The sequence below is a fragment of the Ctenocephalides felis genome, unplaced genomic scaffold, assembly GCF_003426905.1.
Source record: "Ctenocephalides felis isolate EL2017-DRISC unplaced genomic scaffold, ASM342690v1 CF-g0.4_SCAFFOLD_03571, whole genome shotgun sequence".
In the NCBI taxonomy this organism is placed as follows: Eukaryota; Metazoa; Arthropoda; class Insecta; order Siphonaptera; family Pulicidae; genus Ctenocephalides; species Ctenocephalides felis.
This window is the reverse complement of record NW_020539725.1, coordinates 27,896,915-27,914,205: the sequence shown is the minus strand read 5'-3', so window position 1 is coordinate 27,914,205 and position 17,291 is coordinate 27,896,915. Positions and strand designations below refer to the sequence as shown.

Sequence of the window (17,291 nt, the reverse complement as noted above, 5' to 3'; positions counted from 1 at the left end):
TAGCCATCAGAGTCCAGCTATGAAAATCCATTTTTGATGATGGTTTGGCCAAAGAATTTTGCTAGGGACGAGGAAAGGGCAAAAATAAATTTTGTGATCTAGTGCCTTGCGATGTCGTCACAGGTAATTTATATATCTTATACTTATGATGTGTTGTAAATTATGAATTAACTAATATATAATTAATTCCAGGATTGCTTTGAAAAATTTGCCGCATGAGACATAGTTTACTGTTTCAGAGGCTGCAAAAAGCGGCTACGACGTGCCAATAAATATTATACAAGGTATTTTTGTGAGATGTGTACTATATGTTTTTCCTATTTACAAAAAATCATGATTATTGACTGGTTAGTTGTATCAATGTTAGTGCAAAATTTGTGCTGTGTACACATTTTTAGAAGTAAAAAAACAAGTTTAATATTCACTCGTAATGACATCAAATTGTGTCGATATATTTGGAATTAGAGATTATTTTATAAATCTTTGTCTATTTTGATTAATGTATCGCTCTTAAAGAACTTACTCATATATATATATACATATATATGCATTTATTCATTTGTTTTCTATTTCAGGAGAGAAAACCAACCATAAACTAGGATTGAATGCCGAATTAATTATATTTTTAATATTGTAAAATAAGTTATTTTGAATTAAAGTTGTATATATTAAATTTTGTTATAAAATTATCTCAGGATTTTGTTATTTTGTAATAAAAGTTTACTTTGTGAAATTGTGTTCTTTTATTTTATTTTTAATCCAAATTTATTTTTCATCTAAAAAGTAAAAAACAATTCCATAATTATATCCTATTCATGTCCGGTTTATGTCCGGAATATCCCGCGCGGGATATCCTACAGAACGTCCCGTAGGTGCGACATATTAACATGTTTCGGATAAGATCAGGATAAGCGGGATATTCGTAAGGCTATCGCAGGGACAATGAATGTCCGCGCGTGGATATCCTGTGGACGTTTTCCAGGATGTCTTGTGTTGTCTGGGAAGGTGCCTTGAAGAAAGCAAATATTGTTGGATTTCGTTATTACTTAAAAAGTTATGCTTGCAATGGACGTTATATTCGGTAGTATACTGAATATACCAAACATTCGGCCAATTTTTAGTGCCCATCTTGTACAGTGGTGATTATATTTTGCGATAGTTCTGATTGCAGCGGTATACTGAAACAAGTTGTTATTTCAAAAATATATTGTAAAGCGGTGAGTTTTTTTTTCAAAGGCAGATTATATTTTCAGTACGTCTAATATGTTTAATTTCTATTGCACATATTATTGGCCAATAATTCAATATCAAACATGCAGTATTGAGCGCACAGCATATACCTATAGTTCTATAGCTATAGTTTTTCTCTTAAGCTTAAATGGTCTACGGAAATAAGAAATAAACTACTTCCTAGGAAGAAATCCTTATAATTAAGATCAATATGTATCAATGACTACATAAAATAATTATATGAAAAATATAGATTTACACGTACTAAATCGAATTTTTTCATTTTACCAATTGCCTCCCTATACCAAAAAAAATTACTTAGTTTTCGGTATTCGGCCGAATATTCGTTGCAAACCTAATTTAAATGCAATTGAAAATATTATAAATTAACCAATATCACACGCTATATAAAATCACATCGACATATTATATATTAAAGTAAAAAAACGATAATGAAAATGAATAAAAATTATTGTAAATACCTGTGCTGCTTTTAGCGGTTCAGTTACGTCACTCAACCATTTTTCAGCAAGACCTGTTTCAATAGCTCTTCTTAGAAATCGATCAGATCTTTGAAGAAGAGGTGAGTTTTTCTGAAGACCTATGGATACCGGCATATTTATCACGCAGTTATCCATGATATGCAGCGACCGTTGATTTGCCTACAATTTGCAAAACAATATCAATAAAATAGTTTTAGATTTATATGGACTAAATAAACTCTGAATGTTTATTAACTACCAGATGTAGAACTTAATGTTAGTCTTTGGTCAGCTGACTTGCAAATACGTTTTTTTATGATCGCATTTTGAACCGTTTAACTTAAAAATTGGAAAATTTTTAGTAGCTTTAGTATTTTTCAAAATCGCCAGCAACTACTTATTTCAAGCATTTAAATGTTTAAAATTTAATGTTTCTTCGTAATTAATAAACATTAACGACTAAATTTTAATAATAAATCAAAAGGTATTTTAAAAAGATTAGCTGATAATCAGATAGATTAAATTTTAGTAAAGATCGAAAGCTAGCTGTTTCTTTGAATTAACACATCAGAAATAATTTTAATAATTATTTTAAAATTTCCAAAAGCATTCTGCGGGTTTCCTTTACTATATTTAATGAGAAATGGTATTGCTTACAAAAATCAGTTACTTTAAAAAAAATTTAATTTGTTGAAAGTTCTAACATGTAAATTTTGAGAATTTAATTTTTTGAATTTTGGATGCTTATTGCTTTATAAGAATAAATAAATAAACAAAATTTATATAATTGTAATTACATGTATAAATGCATATAAAATATAATATGCATATAATTACATGCATAAAATCAGTATCCGCACTGAAAATGCCAATTAAACGAAGGTAATTAAATTAAGCAGCTAATAAAATACTATTTTATGATTATTTATGTCGGTTTGATCTATCCATAGATAAAGAAATGAATCTAAATATTATCCGACTATCTCATTTAAGTACTTTTTAATTTTTTGAATTTGGAATTATGCATTTGCCATATTTTAAATTGATACAGCTTTTAATACCACAGGCAAAGTGGCGATGAATAATGCAGCGTACCATTTTCGGACACTAAAATCGTTTTTTTTTTGTAAAATACAAAATTTGGTTCAAAGAACGTTCACGCAATATTCTTAATTATTTTTCTAACTAAACATACCTCTTTTATATTACTGATTCCAAGCTCCCGATTAGATCTTTGTTTTTCCACGATCAGCTCACGCAAAAAGTGCTTGTTTTCATAGTATGCAAACTCCCCACGTGCGACTCGATCGACAGCCTAAAAATGAAATTAAAATTATTCACAAAATATTTCTATAAAGAAATTATGCACTTCAATTACCTCAGTTGCGTTGTCTACATCCTCAAATTTTCGACCAATGTTTCTGCCGTATTCGTCCAAAGATGTGACAAAAAATTGCTTATGTTGATCGCCCCAACCACCGGCTGATATTGGTGATTTTGATAGCTGTTCCAACGTGTCTATGCGAATTCTTAAAAAAATTAATTTTAAATGTTTTCAAAGGTTTGAAAATTTCGAAAATTATCAATCAAAACTAAGAAGTAGTGATATCTAATATTAAAGCCAAAAGAGCACAAGAAAAAAATAGGTAGAGAAAAAATGTCAGTTGTAAAGAAATATATGCAACAATTATAAATATATATATATATATATATATATATATATATATATATATAATCTAATATAAAATATTATTTGAAAAACAATTTATTCTGAACATTCTAAAAATATTTCAATTACCTAGGAGCTGGATTAGCTAATATAGCCGTGAGACTAGCTCTATAAGATACAGCAACTAAAACACAGTATAACCAGTACCTGCAAATAAATTTAAATAATCAAATTATATATATACTCGTATATTAAATTATTCATTAAAATGTTAACAAATGCTATTTACCATCCAGTCAACATTCTCAATGACCATCCGGATGGTAAAGTTGGCAGCGACACTACCAAAAGCATACTGAATGTGTATAAAATACTATTCACCATTTCTCCAAAAACATAAAGTCCTCTTAATTCATCTGCAATTTGAACAATCGATCAACTCACCTCTTCATAATGAAAGGGTTTTGATTACTTTTATTAAAATATTTAGTGCTTGATTTTGTTTTAGGGTAAGGTTGCTCAAGTCGTACCACTGCCTAGGTAAAGTTAAATAGTACCAGCAAGCCCAGTAAAGGAAACGTTCACAATTGCCAACTTTGTGAAATAGAGAAATTAAAATGTAAGCTTTTTGTGAAGATTTTACAAATATACGCTCTATAATACACGCTTCTTTTTTTAAGTTTTATTTTAAACATATGATTTCATCTTTCTTAAGTAACTTTTTATAAAATCTATAATGTTTGCTTTTAAATTTACTTATCTGCTTTTCTCCTCTTAAAATTAGTAAAAATGGTATTACTAAAGTACATATTTTAGTCGAATTTAATACTCTAATATTATCATGTATTAAATATTATCACCACTTTGCTTTTAAAATCGATGTTACTTAAATATAAAAGAACGAGAACATAATTTTAAAAGTACTTCCGCTATTTTTAAAGATTATTATTTTATTTTAGATGTTATTTTATTAATTAGGTTCCACTAGTAACTTATAATATTGACCCAAGACTATTTTCTATATATATATAGTGCTTTAATTGCAGATACGACTAAGGCTGTAGGTGGTATGACTAAGGCGATTAGGCGCATTAATAGTAACGAAAGCATATTTTTAAAAAGTATAAAAATACAAAGATTTTAATATTAAACTGAAAATTTCAATTATTGTTGATAATAAACCAACTGAATAAAGATTCAATAAACGCCAAAGATTTTCTTTCAACTTACGTGTACGTGTACGTTTTACTTGCAACCTTACCCTATTAATTAATAATATAAAAACCTATTATAATATTAGCATACCTTCATCTTTCAGTTCCACTTTTTCGTCTTCGTCCATTTTTTGAACAAACACTTGCAAATGCATTTGATATTTAGCCAATCCGAAAAATATAAAGCCCAAAAAGAACAGAGCTATCATTACAGCTAGCCACATCATTGGCCTGCAAAATCAAAGAAAAAAATAATGGTTATTATTTTATTTTCTTATATAACTGTATTTATCAACAAAATCTAACTTGAATGGTAAAATCAGAGTCATCCACGAGTTATCAAAAAGAGCTTCTGGTGTTAGAAAAGTCAGACATTCGGTGCCATAAGGTAAGCTAAGATCCATGTATTGCAGGTTGTATTGTGTGTAATGCAAATCAGCTACAGCAAAATCAGCATAACCTCCTACCTGCATAAAATATTAAAATAAAATGCTATGATAATTCCACAATGAGACGTAGATGATATTTTTATTATTAAATGGGTAATGGGTATTATATCTATAATAGGTGTAATGATCAATTTATAATTTAACTTATAATTACTAATTGACTAGAAATATATTTCTAGACATATAGAATATATATAGCAATAGTATTGAAATACAAGCAATACAGAATATTAAAGTAACTGGGCCGATTGTTCCCTTCAGTTTATGTTTGATATAAATATCCATTGTTATCGGTGTGATTTTTGTTAATTCCGATTAATAAAATTAAAGTTGATGGTTGCGAGTATATATAAGACAAAAAATATATTTGGTATAATTATACAATTTTTTTTTAATTTCGATAATTATTACAACTGTTAAATAATTAACATCCAGTAATGTTGATAAATAATAACATAAATTTAAATAAATAAGAGTGCAAAGGATAGAATTTACATGAAAATAATGTCCGTAATATGATGAAAAATGCAAAATGAATTTTTTTTTGAAAAATAAAGGCTCATATTTATAATGTAAAAAAAAATAAGAAAAAACTATAAATAAAAGATATAAATTATTTTTACAATGAATTTAAGAATGTATACAAATGAATTTTTTCTATAGTATCTGATGAATGGGATATCCCTATCTCGAACATGTAGACAATATAAATAAATAAAAAAATAAATAAATTATTTTTTGAAAAAATATAAATAAAAGATATACATTTTCTTTTTACCATTTCGCCCAATATTCCAGAATAAGTACCGTTTTCGTCTTTTCTACCCCACATTTCAGTGTCTGCATTAGCGGGTTCATACAATTGCAAAGTGAAATTCATTGCTCTTGCTAAAGCTCGCACTAACTAAATAATGAAAGAAAAGTTTAAATATTTTAACACAACTTTATTTTACTAGCAAAATAATAATACATACCTCTATTTCCAAACCCGTATAAACGGTAATAGTTTTTGTTTCCCTAGTGTTACCTTGAAATTAAATAATGTTCAGTAAATACTTTATTTTTAGTATTATGATTAAAATCATTAAAAAAATGTTCACAAATTGATATATAACAAATTATTTTTGATAATATGGTATTATAAACAACAACAATATTATCGTAAAAACACGTGGATTCATTGAACAAACTCTTTAAACTAAAATAATAATAATATTTGTTATTGAATTTTAATTAAATTATAATTCATTAATTTTGAATGTAATTTGACTGATGTCTCACCTATGTATTCAGTTTTTGACAATCTTTTCACAGCTGGTAAATGATTCAATATCGCTACAGACATTGGTAAGCCCAATAAATTGCGCGTTTTATCGCGAAACAGATCCACGCTATAAATAAAAACAATTTTATAAATTTGAAATTGAAATTTTGCAAATTTGGTTGTTTAAAATTTGATTAAATTTACACTTACTTGTTTCTCAAACCATTTCCCTTACGCCAATAATCGAGCTTTTTCAAAACCAATATTCCTTTGACTTTTACTGGATAAGGTACGGTGCTCAATTCATACCATGCGCTGGTTTCTCCTGACTAAAAATAATTAAATACAGAAATCTACAAAATTAACTATATTAATAAACAATATAAAATATATGACTTGCAATACAATTTCAAAAATCATGTTAATATAATCAATAATCAATAATCCAATCGACTTGGAGACTCAGATTCTACCGAATTTTAAAGTTGCGACGCTACAAGTTTGAAATTTTAACATGGCCAAAATTTACTTCAAAATTTACTGAATTTTTATATTTAAACATTTAGGCCTATAATATTTTTGTTCTGAACGTTTGTTAAGAACATGATCGACCTCTACTATCAATCAAAGATTGGTCAAATCGGCTTAGCCAATCTCTCTCAAGAAGTTTATGTTACGTTATAGAATTGTTAAGTTTGTTTAACAGTAAATAAAAACGAATAAATATATATCGCCGCAAAAATAATCACATGACAATAATACCTAAATAAGATCAAATAATTTACCAGAGGTACTTACTTGGGAATGCGACTTCGATTTTTTACTAAAACGCCTTATGAAAATAACTCTAACAATTCTATACCAAAGATAATGTGCATCTGGCGCTAAAAGTTTGTAATCATGCAGCATGATGTATCGCGCACTTGTATCCAACACTCGGGTTCTGTAATTTTGAATAAAACAAACATAATTTTAAATATAATTAATGTATTTATACACGTTGAATTTTAAAGTATACTAACTTGTCTCCAAACATCAATAATCTCACGGCTTGGTACGGATTTCCAAGTAAGATAACATAAGTTTCGCAACCATCGTGCCTAACACCTTCTATAGCGTCAACGGTATCATCATTTGGAGAAAGAAGATCCTCACCATGTTTTACAACTATCTGCAAAATAAATTTATGTCTAAGTAATCTTTTTTTCTATTCAACGTTTTATCTATTTTATTTACCATAAAGTAAGTGTGCCTCCTATAAGTATCCATAAGCTCTCTTGTAAAAATGCGAGAATGCGGTTTGTCGCTTAATAATGCTAGACAATGTGCCCTTCTACTGTATTTTGGCGAAATATCAATTAATAAATCTCTTACTTCTCTCAATCTTTTATTTTCTTTTTTCAAAAATAAATTCGTATCAATCGTAGACTGTCTGCAAATGAAAGCGGATATATATCCGCGATAATGAGATACTATAGTTATCTCAAAGCCACTTTTATAATAAAATAGTTTGATTAATAAAATTTAAGGCTATAATATAGAAAAGAAACTATAAAATATTTAAAGAAATAATAGTACAGAACTGATACGACTAATATTATTAGAATTATATTACTTTGAAAAATACAGAGTATTATAAAAATTCTATAATGTAATATTCTAAAATATTAGTACGTTCTAAGAATGTTACATTATAGAACTTTTGTAATACTCTGTAAACGTACGTTTAAAAAATACAAATTATTTAATATTTCAGAGTAATCTTCAGTGAATTGTAGAAAACAGCTGCAACTGCAATTCATAAAGATAAAAAATTTAATTGTGTTCAAGTTGTGACAATATTGATTTGACTTTATTTTTGGATGAGCTAAAAACCAATCGAATTAAATATTAGCTCGAAATGTATTATTAATATTTTTAAAATTTTTAAAAACAATAATAAAAAAGAAGTATAGTAAATAATTTTTCATGATCTTTTCGTGAAAGTATCGTAATTTGATGAAAGTTTTACGTTGCCCACACTCTGATTTTAGATTAAATTTTAGAAACCTGAAATATATAAACGCGATTTAGGAAAAAAATATAAGGTTGTAATTCACGGTGTTCTTATATTCATCATACCAAATAACGTTCTGAGTTATCGTTAGCGCGAAAAAATAATTTTTCGTTTTGAATTTTTGGGCAGTGCTGTTGTTTAGACTATTTTTAGTTAATATTATTCGAAATTCACTATTTTTTTCTTATACTTCCCAAAATTTTGTCTTATTCCAAAGTAGAACATGTTGAAAAGTTGAAGAAACCTGAGCTAGTTTGGTATACAAACTACCTTCGCAATTGATTGCGATATTTTATTCAATTACTTATATTAGGCTTACCCGATCACTCTAAAAATTTCATTTGTATTTGATAATATTATAATGACTGTTAATGAGACATTCAAAGCGAATTTATTAATCATTTTATACCAAATATATTTATTTAACTGCACTTTACGATAAAGCAACCAATTCAAACCATTTCAAATGTAACAGTTAATGAATTTCCTAACGTTTTGTGAGTTAGAACTAAAACCTATTACAAGTATACTAAATACGAATGAATTTATATAAATTTTTAAAAGACTCATTTAGTTTCTTCTTCGAAACGTACGAATATTTGTAAATAATTAATTTTCAATTACACGTTGTGTGCTACTTTACATGCGCTATAAGCAGCTACTATGATGAATACAATGAATTTTACGAATAAATAACTGCAGTAACAAGATGAAAAAATATCAGTTGCATGAATATATTTCATAATTATAAAATGATTTCGATTTCGTTAATAAACAAATATCACGATTTGTTTCTAGATCTGCGGTATCTTTACTAATTCTGTTGGAGTTTGAAATTAGACTTTATGATCATGCTGCTTATTTGAAGCATAAGATCACTAGATTCTAAAATTATCATAGGATTTGAAATTATTTAGGCTGTAACAAAATATTTGTGTCAATCAAAAAATTTTTACAGTAAAGTAAAAATAAAAGAAAACAATTATAGAGTATTAAATAGAAATAGTACAATTAAAAAATAATAATAAAGCTAATAAAAAAATTATCCTGTTTTTTCTGTAGTCATTTACTTGTGGACTAGGCAGAGTTCCAAATGGATTTGTGTTATTTGTAAAAATAAGTGAAAATTTGATTCGTCGCCTGTGAATTATATTTACGTAGTTTGCAAGCGCTAATTAAGTAAATATAATATTAAGCCCTTTGACAATGCCATAAAATCAAATCAGGAGTAAAAGCCATAATTGGAGTATGACCAGATAATTTTGGAACTAAGAATTAAGTACTTATTTCTTATGAACATAGAGACGCAATGTGAAATTTAGCGAAAGTCTCACCTTTGATTTTACTTTGAAACAAGTGCGGAATGCCAATTCTTTTTTGTTTTTCAAAGCAGTTAGAATGCATGGGATAGACCAGTTGCCAACTTTTCTGAAACCAAATTGCAAATCCACCATTCCCTGTGATCTTCCAGTAATCGTGTAGCAGTAGTTTCTCAATTATTGGTTCTGGCCCATATACAACTATTTTGGTTTGTCGAGAAATTAATTAGCTATAAAAAAAAGCAACACCTCGAATATACATTGTTTAGCATTATAAATCTATTAATGATTATCAAGTAACTTGTAGCTTTTAGACCTATACTATGAATGCTAAAGATAAATGTATTTTATCAAAATGCAAATTTATATATATTCTGATCACATTTTTACCTAAAAAAGCATTCCATCCATTTAATCCATGAAGCAAAACACTAATGTTTCTTCCGTAACATTAATATAAATGCATTTCTGGTTAATGCAGATATTTTCTCCTTTCCTGGCCGATCATTCTGCTGGAAATTTCACAATTTTAATTTACCTTTAATATATGAAATGTATTAGATTATAAAACAATGGTATGTAGGTTTACAAAAGATATATTTCAAAAAAAAAACTACAATCCAAATTAATAAAGAAAAAGCTATATATGCATATATGAATCATTATAGGTCTATTAACATATAACTCAAAAATCTATATAAAAAATAAACTTCACAGAAAAACAAGCCAAAATACACTATCATATATCTGACATGAATTACTATCATTAATTTACTATCTTTAAATTCACAAAAATATTAAAATTATTACTAAGTCTATGACAAATGTTATATTAAAATTTTATACTAAAATATATTTATGTATATATGGATGACGCAGTGCACGAATTGTTTTAGAATGAATTAGCATTTTACCCGAGTTTTCACATAAATAACACTTAATACTAGTTTTTCACAACTTTTCTAAATTAAACAAAGAATTATGTTAATTAAAGAATGGCAAATTGACTTAGATACACATGATAAAAAGAAATATATATATATTAAAACAATTTTAATAAAACCTAACACTTCAATTATAAAAATACCAAATAGTAGTGAACTTTATCACTCACATATACATAAACAATACTATTTTAGAACTAAATAATATAAACACAAAAACATAGCTTTAGAAAGTTCACAACTCTGCTCGTTAAAACAAAATATGAACTATTAAAAATGATATAGACATGTGAGGGACAATTTTAATATCTTGTTTTACTATCAATTTGCAATTAATATCTGTATATGCAGTTTCATTTGTGTATAAAATGTAATAAAATATGATTTTGTTCATTCTAAAATTTTACAATAACCTTATATATATAGGATAAAATCATGAAATTAACAAAATAGTATATAAATATATTTACAGTTGCGCTAATCTATTATCATAACAGTATAATTCATAATTATAGTTTAATCTAAGTCAATAATGTTAGGATTTGTAAATAACATAGCATATAACCAATAAGTACAAATATAACATTAGTTACACATGTACATATGTGGAAAGTTCTGTCAAATTTGAAGATAATTTTAAAAACTACAAACTACAACCCGTTTAATAAAAGGCTAGTTCCTACCAGTAACAAATGATGAATATTAAAATGTTTTATGGTTAAGAAACTAATTTTATGACAAACAAATCCTCACTGCCTTACTCTAGACTAAACCTTAATCAGAAACCTTATCTATCTAATATGTATGTACATTTCATCTTAAATTAACTAATTCACTTTAATGTTGCCACTAAACTTGATAATTGGTAGCATTCATTTTTTTGTGCAATGAAGGCATACATAGGCTGTATGTGAAACTTCACTGCATTTTTTGAATCAAAACCATTACTTAGAATTTTCATCAGTTTTAAAATATATAAAAATAGTTTTTGTTATGAAAAATAAGTTATTTACAATTGATCTATTTTTCACTGGGTACTCAATTACAGATTAATAACTAATTATATTATTTGTAAATATATTACCTAATTTATACATTCATTAAAATATATACAATTTTAATTACATGACTTCTTGTGTAGGTGCTTGTTGATTTTATAAGAAATATAATGTATCAAACATGCAATTATGACATTTTCTGAGAATGTAAAATTCCAAAAAATGCCTAAGCTAAAAACTTATAAAAGTTTATGTGTAACAAATCAACATATTTCAGCATACACAATGCGTTTTAAAATAAGTTATAAATAATTTCCTTAAAATCGACAGAATTCTTATGCATCCGTTTCAACCCATTCTGCAAAGCCACGAGCAACTAATTCTTGATTTACAAACATCACTTGCTGCAGATCAAACAAACACAATTATAAAATATTTGGTAACAAAAAAAATGAAATATTCAAACTAATTTTTACTAACTCAAAGTAGCGCTACTATTATGCAAGTAAAATAATCTCATTATTGAAATGAATCAAGCTTTTCCAGCCATTATAGCAAAAACTATACATTATTATTTTTGATAGTTGTATAAAGTATTAAATATATTACTACTTCAATATTGTGAACAAATGAAATTTAACAAATATTCTTCTTAAATTGAAAAAAATAATTATATAATAAAATTATTAGAGTTAAATATCATTAGAGAGTAGGTGTGATAAAATAAAATATTACTTACATTTGTTGCTAGTGTAACATACAAGTGCACAAGTGGGACGTCATCAAGAAAACCATAAATTTGAACTTGCAACAAGCGACCATATGTTAAATGTCGCAAACACTCATCTGCTTCATTTGACCATTGTAAAGAACCTTGTAATAGAAAGATGTTCGTTAGTAATATTATGACTAGATATACAATTAATTATAGCTCTTTAAATATGTGGTAATGATTAATTTCAAAATTATACCATTAGAAAACATGAAACATGAAAACAGATGCTGAACTTAATACATTGTTACAAAACGTAAAATACAATACAATATAATATATATATATATATATATATATATATATATTTTATATATATATGAATTACAATAAATTATAATAAATTAACTACTAAATCATATATATATATATATATATATATATATATATATATATTATTGAGTCATATTAATATTAATAATAAATATGAAAAAAGCTATTTATCCAACTCACCATTTGCTGGTTGAACATTTGCTAATAAACAATCAACAGCTTGGAAGGGTAGCATCATTAAATCAGCTCGAATTTGTCTTAATTTTGACACTTCCGTTACAACTCTGCTTCCATAATCAACTAATCTTAATTCAACTTGATAATCTTCAGTCTGCTCAGTTTGTTCAGTCTGCTCACTCTTTTCATTCAAATCATTATTTTTTGGCTCAAAAACATTAGTTATTTGAGCTCTATACCAATGACAATCTAATGGACAAGCACATACCATACCAGCTAAAATTAAATTATAGAATTAAAATGGATTTTCAAGTTAACACAAAATTCAAAAAGGATATTCCCATAATAAATAAGGTAATTTAAAAAATATGTCATTTTATGTAAATAGGTATATTCGATATATAAAACAAGAAAAAAAAAAGGAATTGATATCTACCTTTAACTGGTAGAGGTAGTCTAGGATTATCATTTTGAGAATATGTTTGTGCCATGCAGCATTGTAATAAACTTAAACTAGGAAATGATGGATGTAAAGGCTGCTGCAAAGATACTATTCCACCATTTAAAACACAGCTCACTGTACAGTCATTATTTACACCCTCGATCAGTTGCAACTAAAATGATATATGAAATTAAACATAGCATTCGATACAACAAAGTAATGTTTTTCTCAGTATAAGATCTAACTTCAAACAATACATAGTTTACAAATATAAATCTTCTTACCGAAACGCATTCAGGTGATATTTCAGGTGTTAATACTGCCGGAGGAAAACTCACTCTTTGTAAAGTAAGATTGGGGTATTTCTTTTCAGGGAATTTCTCTCTAATCATAACCAATGCAGCATCAATTTCTGTTTGAAGACCATCTATGGCACATATCTTGTATTTTGATAAGTTTTCAGGATGGTTTTTAATAAGTATATTTGCTCCTGTAAAACTTTTTATTTTGTTGACAAAAACACCATTTCTTCCAATCAAACGACCAACACAAGTCTGTGGTATAATAAACTCATAAGTTGTTGCAAGCTCACTTCTGGGTGAAGAACCTTTTCCACTATCCTCAGAATGCTGGAATAAGAACAATGAAATTACTATACGCAATAAATAAAAAACATAAAAATTGCACTTTGAAACCTAAAAACATTGTAAAAAAGATCATAGTAGTATCTTACCTCGCTGTGTCTATCAGAATATGCACTTAGTTGAGGACTGCTAGACATATTTTCTGTAGGGCTGTGATACGCTGAATCTCTGATGTTCTCAGTATTTATATTTTCAGTGTTTTCAGTTTGGCATTCTAATTCACACAATTCCTCTGACCAGTCATTTCTCTCATTATCTTCAACAACCTTATTTGCTTCAGATTCCACAGAAGTCATTTTTTCGGAGATACTGATTTTTTCAAGACTTTCAATTGTTTTGCTGGTGAAAATATCTTCTTTCTCTTCAGCCATGGCTTGTTCTTTCTGAATATTCAATTCAGGCTTTAATGATTCACTTTTAACTATTTCTGATTCAACTTTTTCTACTTCTTCCTTAAGATTTTCTTTCTCAATGTTTTTTGACACTTCTTCCTTAATTTCTGGTTGATTGTCAGTATTTTCAATTTTGGCCTCAACTACTGCTTTATTAATTTCTGATGACTCTTCAGCCTTATCAATTACTTGAGATTTGTTAGTTTTTTCTCTGGTCATTTCTTCAGGTCTTTCAAATAAAGTTTCCCTCTTTTCCAAGCTGACAGATTTTATTGGCACACGATTGAAGCAATAATCCTTTTCTTGTGATTTTTGTGACTGAATTTTAAGGATCTCAATATCTAGTTGGTCGTCAGTCAATTCAACTGGAGATCCAACAGGTATATCTATAGGCAAAGACTTATTCAATTCTGGTTTTTCAGTTTTACCTAAGTTTTCCTCAATGATAACCTCTAGTTGTTTAGATTTATCGCTTTCGAATGATTTTTCAGCAACGCTTTCAACTACTTCTTTGTCAAGTTTCTTCTTTGATCCACCTGGATCTGAAAGATGTGGGTTTCTCTTCTTGTACCACAAAATACCCAGAACAATAGCCAAGCCTGGCAATCCCAATAGTATTATGGATCTCACTGCAGACATAGTAATTGAGACCTATGGTGTCGCTGTAAAGAACAATAAAAATTACATGATTATGACTGATCAATTATGCTGTAAAGGTAAATACTATACTTAATAAATATATAAAACTGCCTACGTTTTCAACAATAGCATAATAATTATGTGTTAAACTTGTTTTTTCTACTAAATGTTTTTTAAGAAGTACTTGAGAATGAAAATAAACTAGTCATATATTTTATAATAATATATAGGAACTGTATTCATTAATCATTCTAAATTAGCACAAAAATTATTACTAATGCTAATTAAAACATTCATACTCAGAGGGTCATAGCAAAACTTGCAAGTGTTAGAATTATGTATGAAAGGAATAGTAATTCGTAATACGAGTTATGTGAATTGCAAGAAACAACCATAAGTAACAAATATGTATATATATATATATATATATGTGTATGTGTGTGTGTTTTTGTATATATTATATATATATATATATATATATATATAGAATGTACTTTTGGTTTGTAAAATTGAAACATTTGTAAAATTGAAACATATTGAAATCAAAGTAAATTTACCAGCATCAAAAATCCATAGAATATTGTATACTAATCATTTGAAATAGATCAGTTTTGGAATTATAATTTAATATATGAATAATGAGAAAGCATGTTATTATTAATTAAAACACACATTCATTTTCAGACGGTTATAGGTAACTTGCAAGTGTTCAAATTATGTATGAAAGGAACAGTAATTCGTAATACGAGTTATGTGAATTACAAGATACAACCATGAGTAGCAAATTAGTATTAATATATATATATATATATATATATATATATATATATATATATATATGAATGTTACTTTTGGTTTGTAAAATTGAAACATATTGAAATCAAAGTAAATTTACCAGCATCAAAAATTCATAGAATATTGTATACGAATCATTTGAAATAGATCAGTTTTGGAATTATAATTTAATATCATGAATAATGAGAAAGAATATTATACTAATTTCAACAAATAACTTAATAAATATACATTTTTAATAATATAAAAGGTGATGTATGCCTAAGCCAATCTTTATCTAATTAAATGATTATTAGCATATCAACATTAATATGCATAAGTATTATATACAGCTTGTGCAAAAGAATGGTGAATTTTATAAATAATAATTATTTATACCATTTTATTATTTGATTCTAACATTATTCTATTAGTTGCGATATTGCTACGTGATTGCGCAACTATTATGATTACAAGCACTCACATATAAACAAAATGTACAGCTATAAAACATTTTATACATGAACGTAATCTAAGTACTATGTTGTAGCAATTGCGCACAAAAATATCTATGCCCGGTGTCAGCAAAAACGGCCACGGATATATAATATGCCTGATGATATTTAATAGTTCAGATTTCATAAGGTATAATCGAATACGCAATATTAGAGGAAAGAACTAATTCATTCAAATGACCCTGATGGCGACATAACACGTTTAGTAATAAACATATGCAATATATACTGAGCATATGTTATAACATCCATGAATTAAAACAAATTCCAAATTCTCTCATCTACAAGCAACATGTGTTTCACCCGTAATTATTTTGCAGAGAACACAAAACATTACGTTCAAAACACTAAAATGCCCATGTCATCAATTTTTCATCGAACCATAACCTTAAAAACTTGTTTTGAAAATACAATAAATACTTATTAAGATATCAATAAAACATTGTACAAAAATCTCGTAACAGCTGACTTCGAGAAGCGAAACAAAAAAATTACCAACAAATAAGAAAAACAAATAAAAATCATACCAATTCATTTACGACTCCATATTGCTGAGGCATTGGAATTTACCACGTGGTGAAACACACGGCAAATTTACTTCGCGATATTTACAACATAAACCACAAGATTTTTACAAGTAAAACAAACAAAAATACTTTGTTAAATTAACACTGAATTGTTAACACAAAATTATGATGATATTCCTGAAAAATATTAGTATTTTTCAAGCATTGCACTACACGAAGCCGGTTTTTTCAGTGAACAGAGCATAGATGCGTGTAGAACCGAATGCATGGGTATATGACTCGCGTGCGATGTACACAGTCACGCGCGCTACATACGGCGGAACGTTGAAAATCATTGAACGCGCTAGATTCAAAGGGACAGGGGTCACATTGGCAAAAAGCACAACATTTTCGATTATGAAGCGGCTACAATGGCTACAATGTTATTTATTGTTTATCTATGGTTATCATGTAAAGTTAATTACTACCAACGTTTTACAACAATAAAATCAAAAAATACAATTAAATATTA

The 17,291-nt window shown here is 27.4% G+C and overlaps 2 protein-coding genes across 2 annotated transcripts; both read right to left on the bottom strand.

Annotated features, from left to right (window-relative positions):
- Nucleotides 1-928: 928 nt before the first annotated feature.
- On the bottom strand, nucleotides 929-9,818 carry LOC113385888. The gene is made up of 15 exons (XM_026623712.1): nucleotides 9,699-9,818; nucleotides 7,331-7,479; nucleotides 7,120-7,251; nucleotides 6,519-6,623; nucleotides 6,326-6,435; nucleotides 6,019-6,071; nucleotides 5,823-5,948; nucleotides 4,902-5,062; nucleotides 4,687-4,826; nucleotides 3,671-3,797; nucleotides 3,511-3,588; nucleotides 3,091-3,241; nucleotides 2,899-3,027; nucleotides 1,713-1,892; nucleotides 929-1,009 (listed from the first exon to the last, which is right to left on the bottom strand). The coding sequence occupies exons 1-15, from the start codon at nucleotides 9,816-9,818 to the stop codon at nucleotides 929-931; spliced, it is 1,842 nt and encodes a 613-aa protein (XP_026479497.1).
- A 2,033-nt stretch (nucleotides 9,819-11,851) lies between these two features.
- Nucleotides 11,852-16,998, bottom strand: LOC113385410 (KH domain-containing protein akap-1-like). The gene is made up of 7 exons (XM_026623258.1): nucleotides 16,781-16,998; nucleotides 14,023-14,987; nucleotides 13,574-13,918; nucleotides 13,284-13,461; nucleotides 12,851-13,123; nucleotides 12,365-12,498; nucleotides 11,852-12,029 (listed from the first exon to the last, which is right to left on the bottom strand). The coding sequence occupies exons 2-7, from the start codon at nucleotides 14,962-14,964 to the stop codon at nucleotides 11,961-11,963; spliced, it is 1,941 nt and encodes a 646-aa protein (XP_026479043.1). The 5' UTR covers nucleotides 14,965-14,987; nucleotides 16,781-16,998; the 3' UTR covers nucleotides 11,852-11,960.
- Between the last annotated feature and the right edge of the window lie 293 nt (nucleotides 16,999-17,291).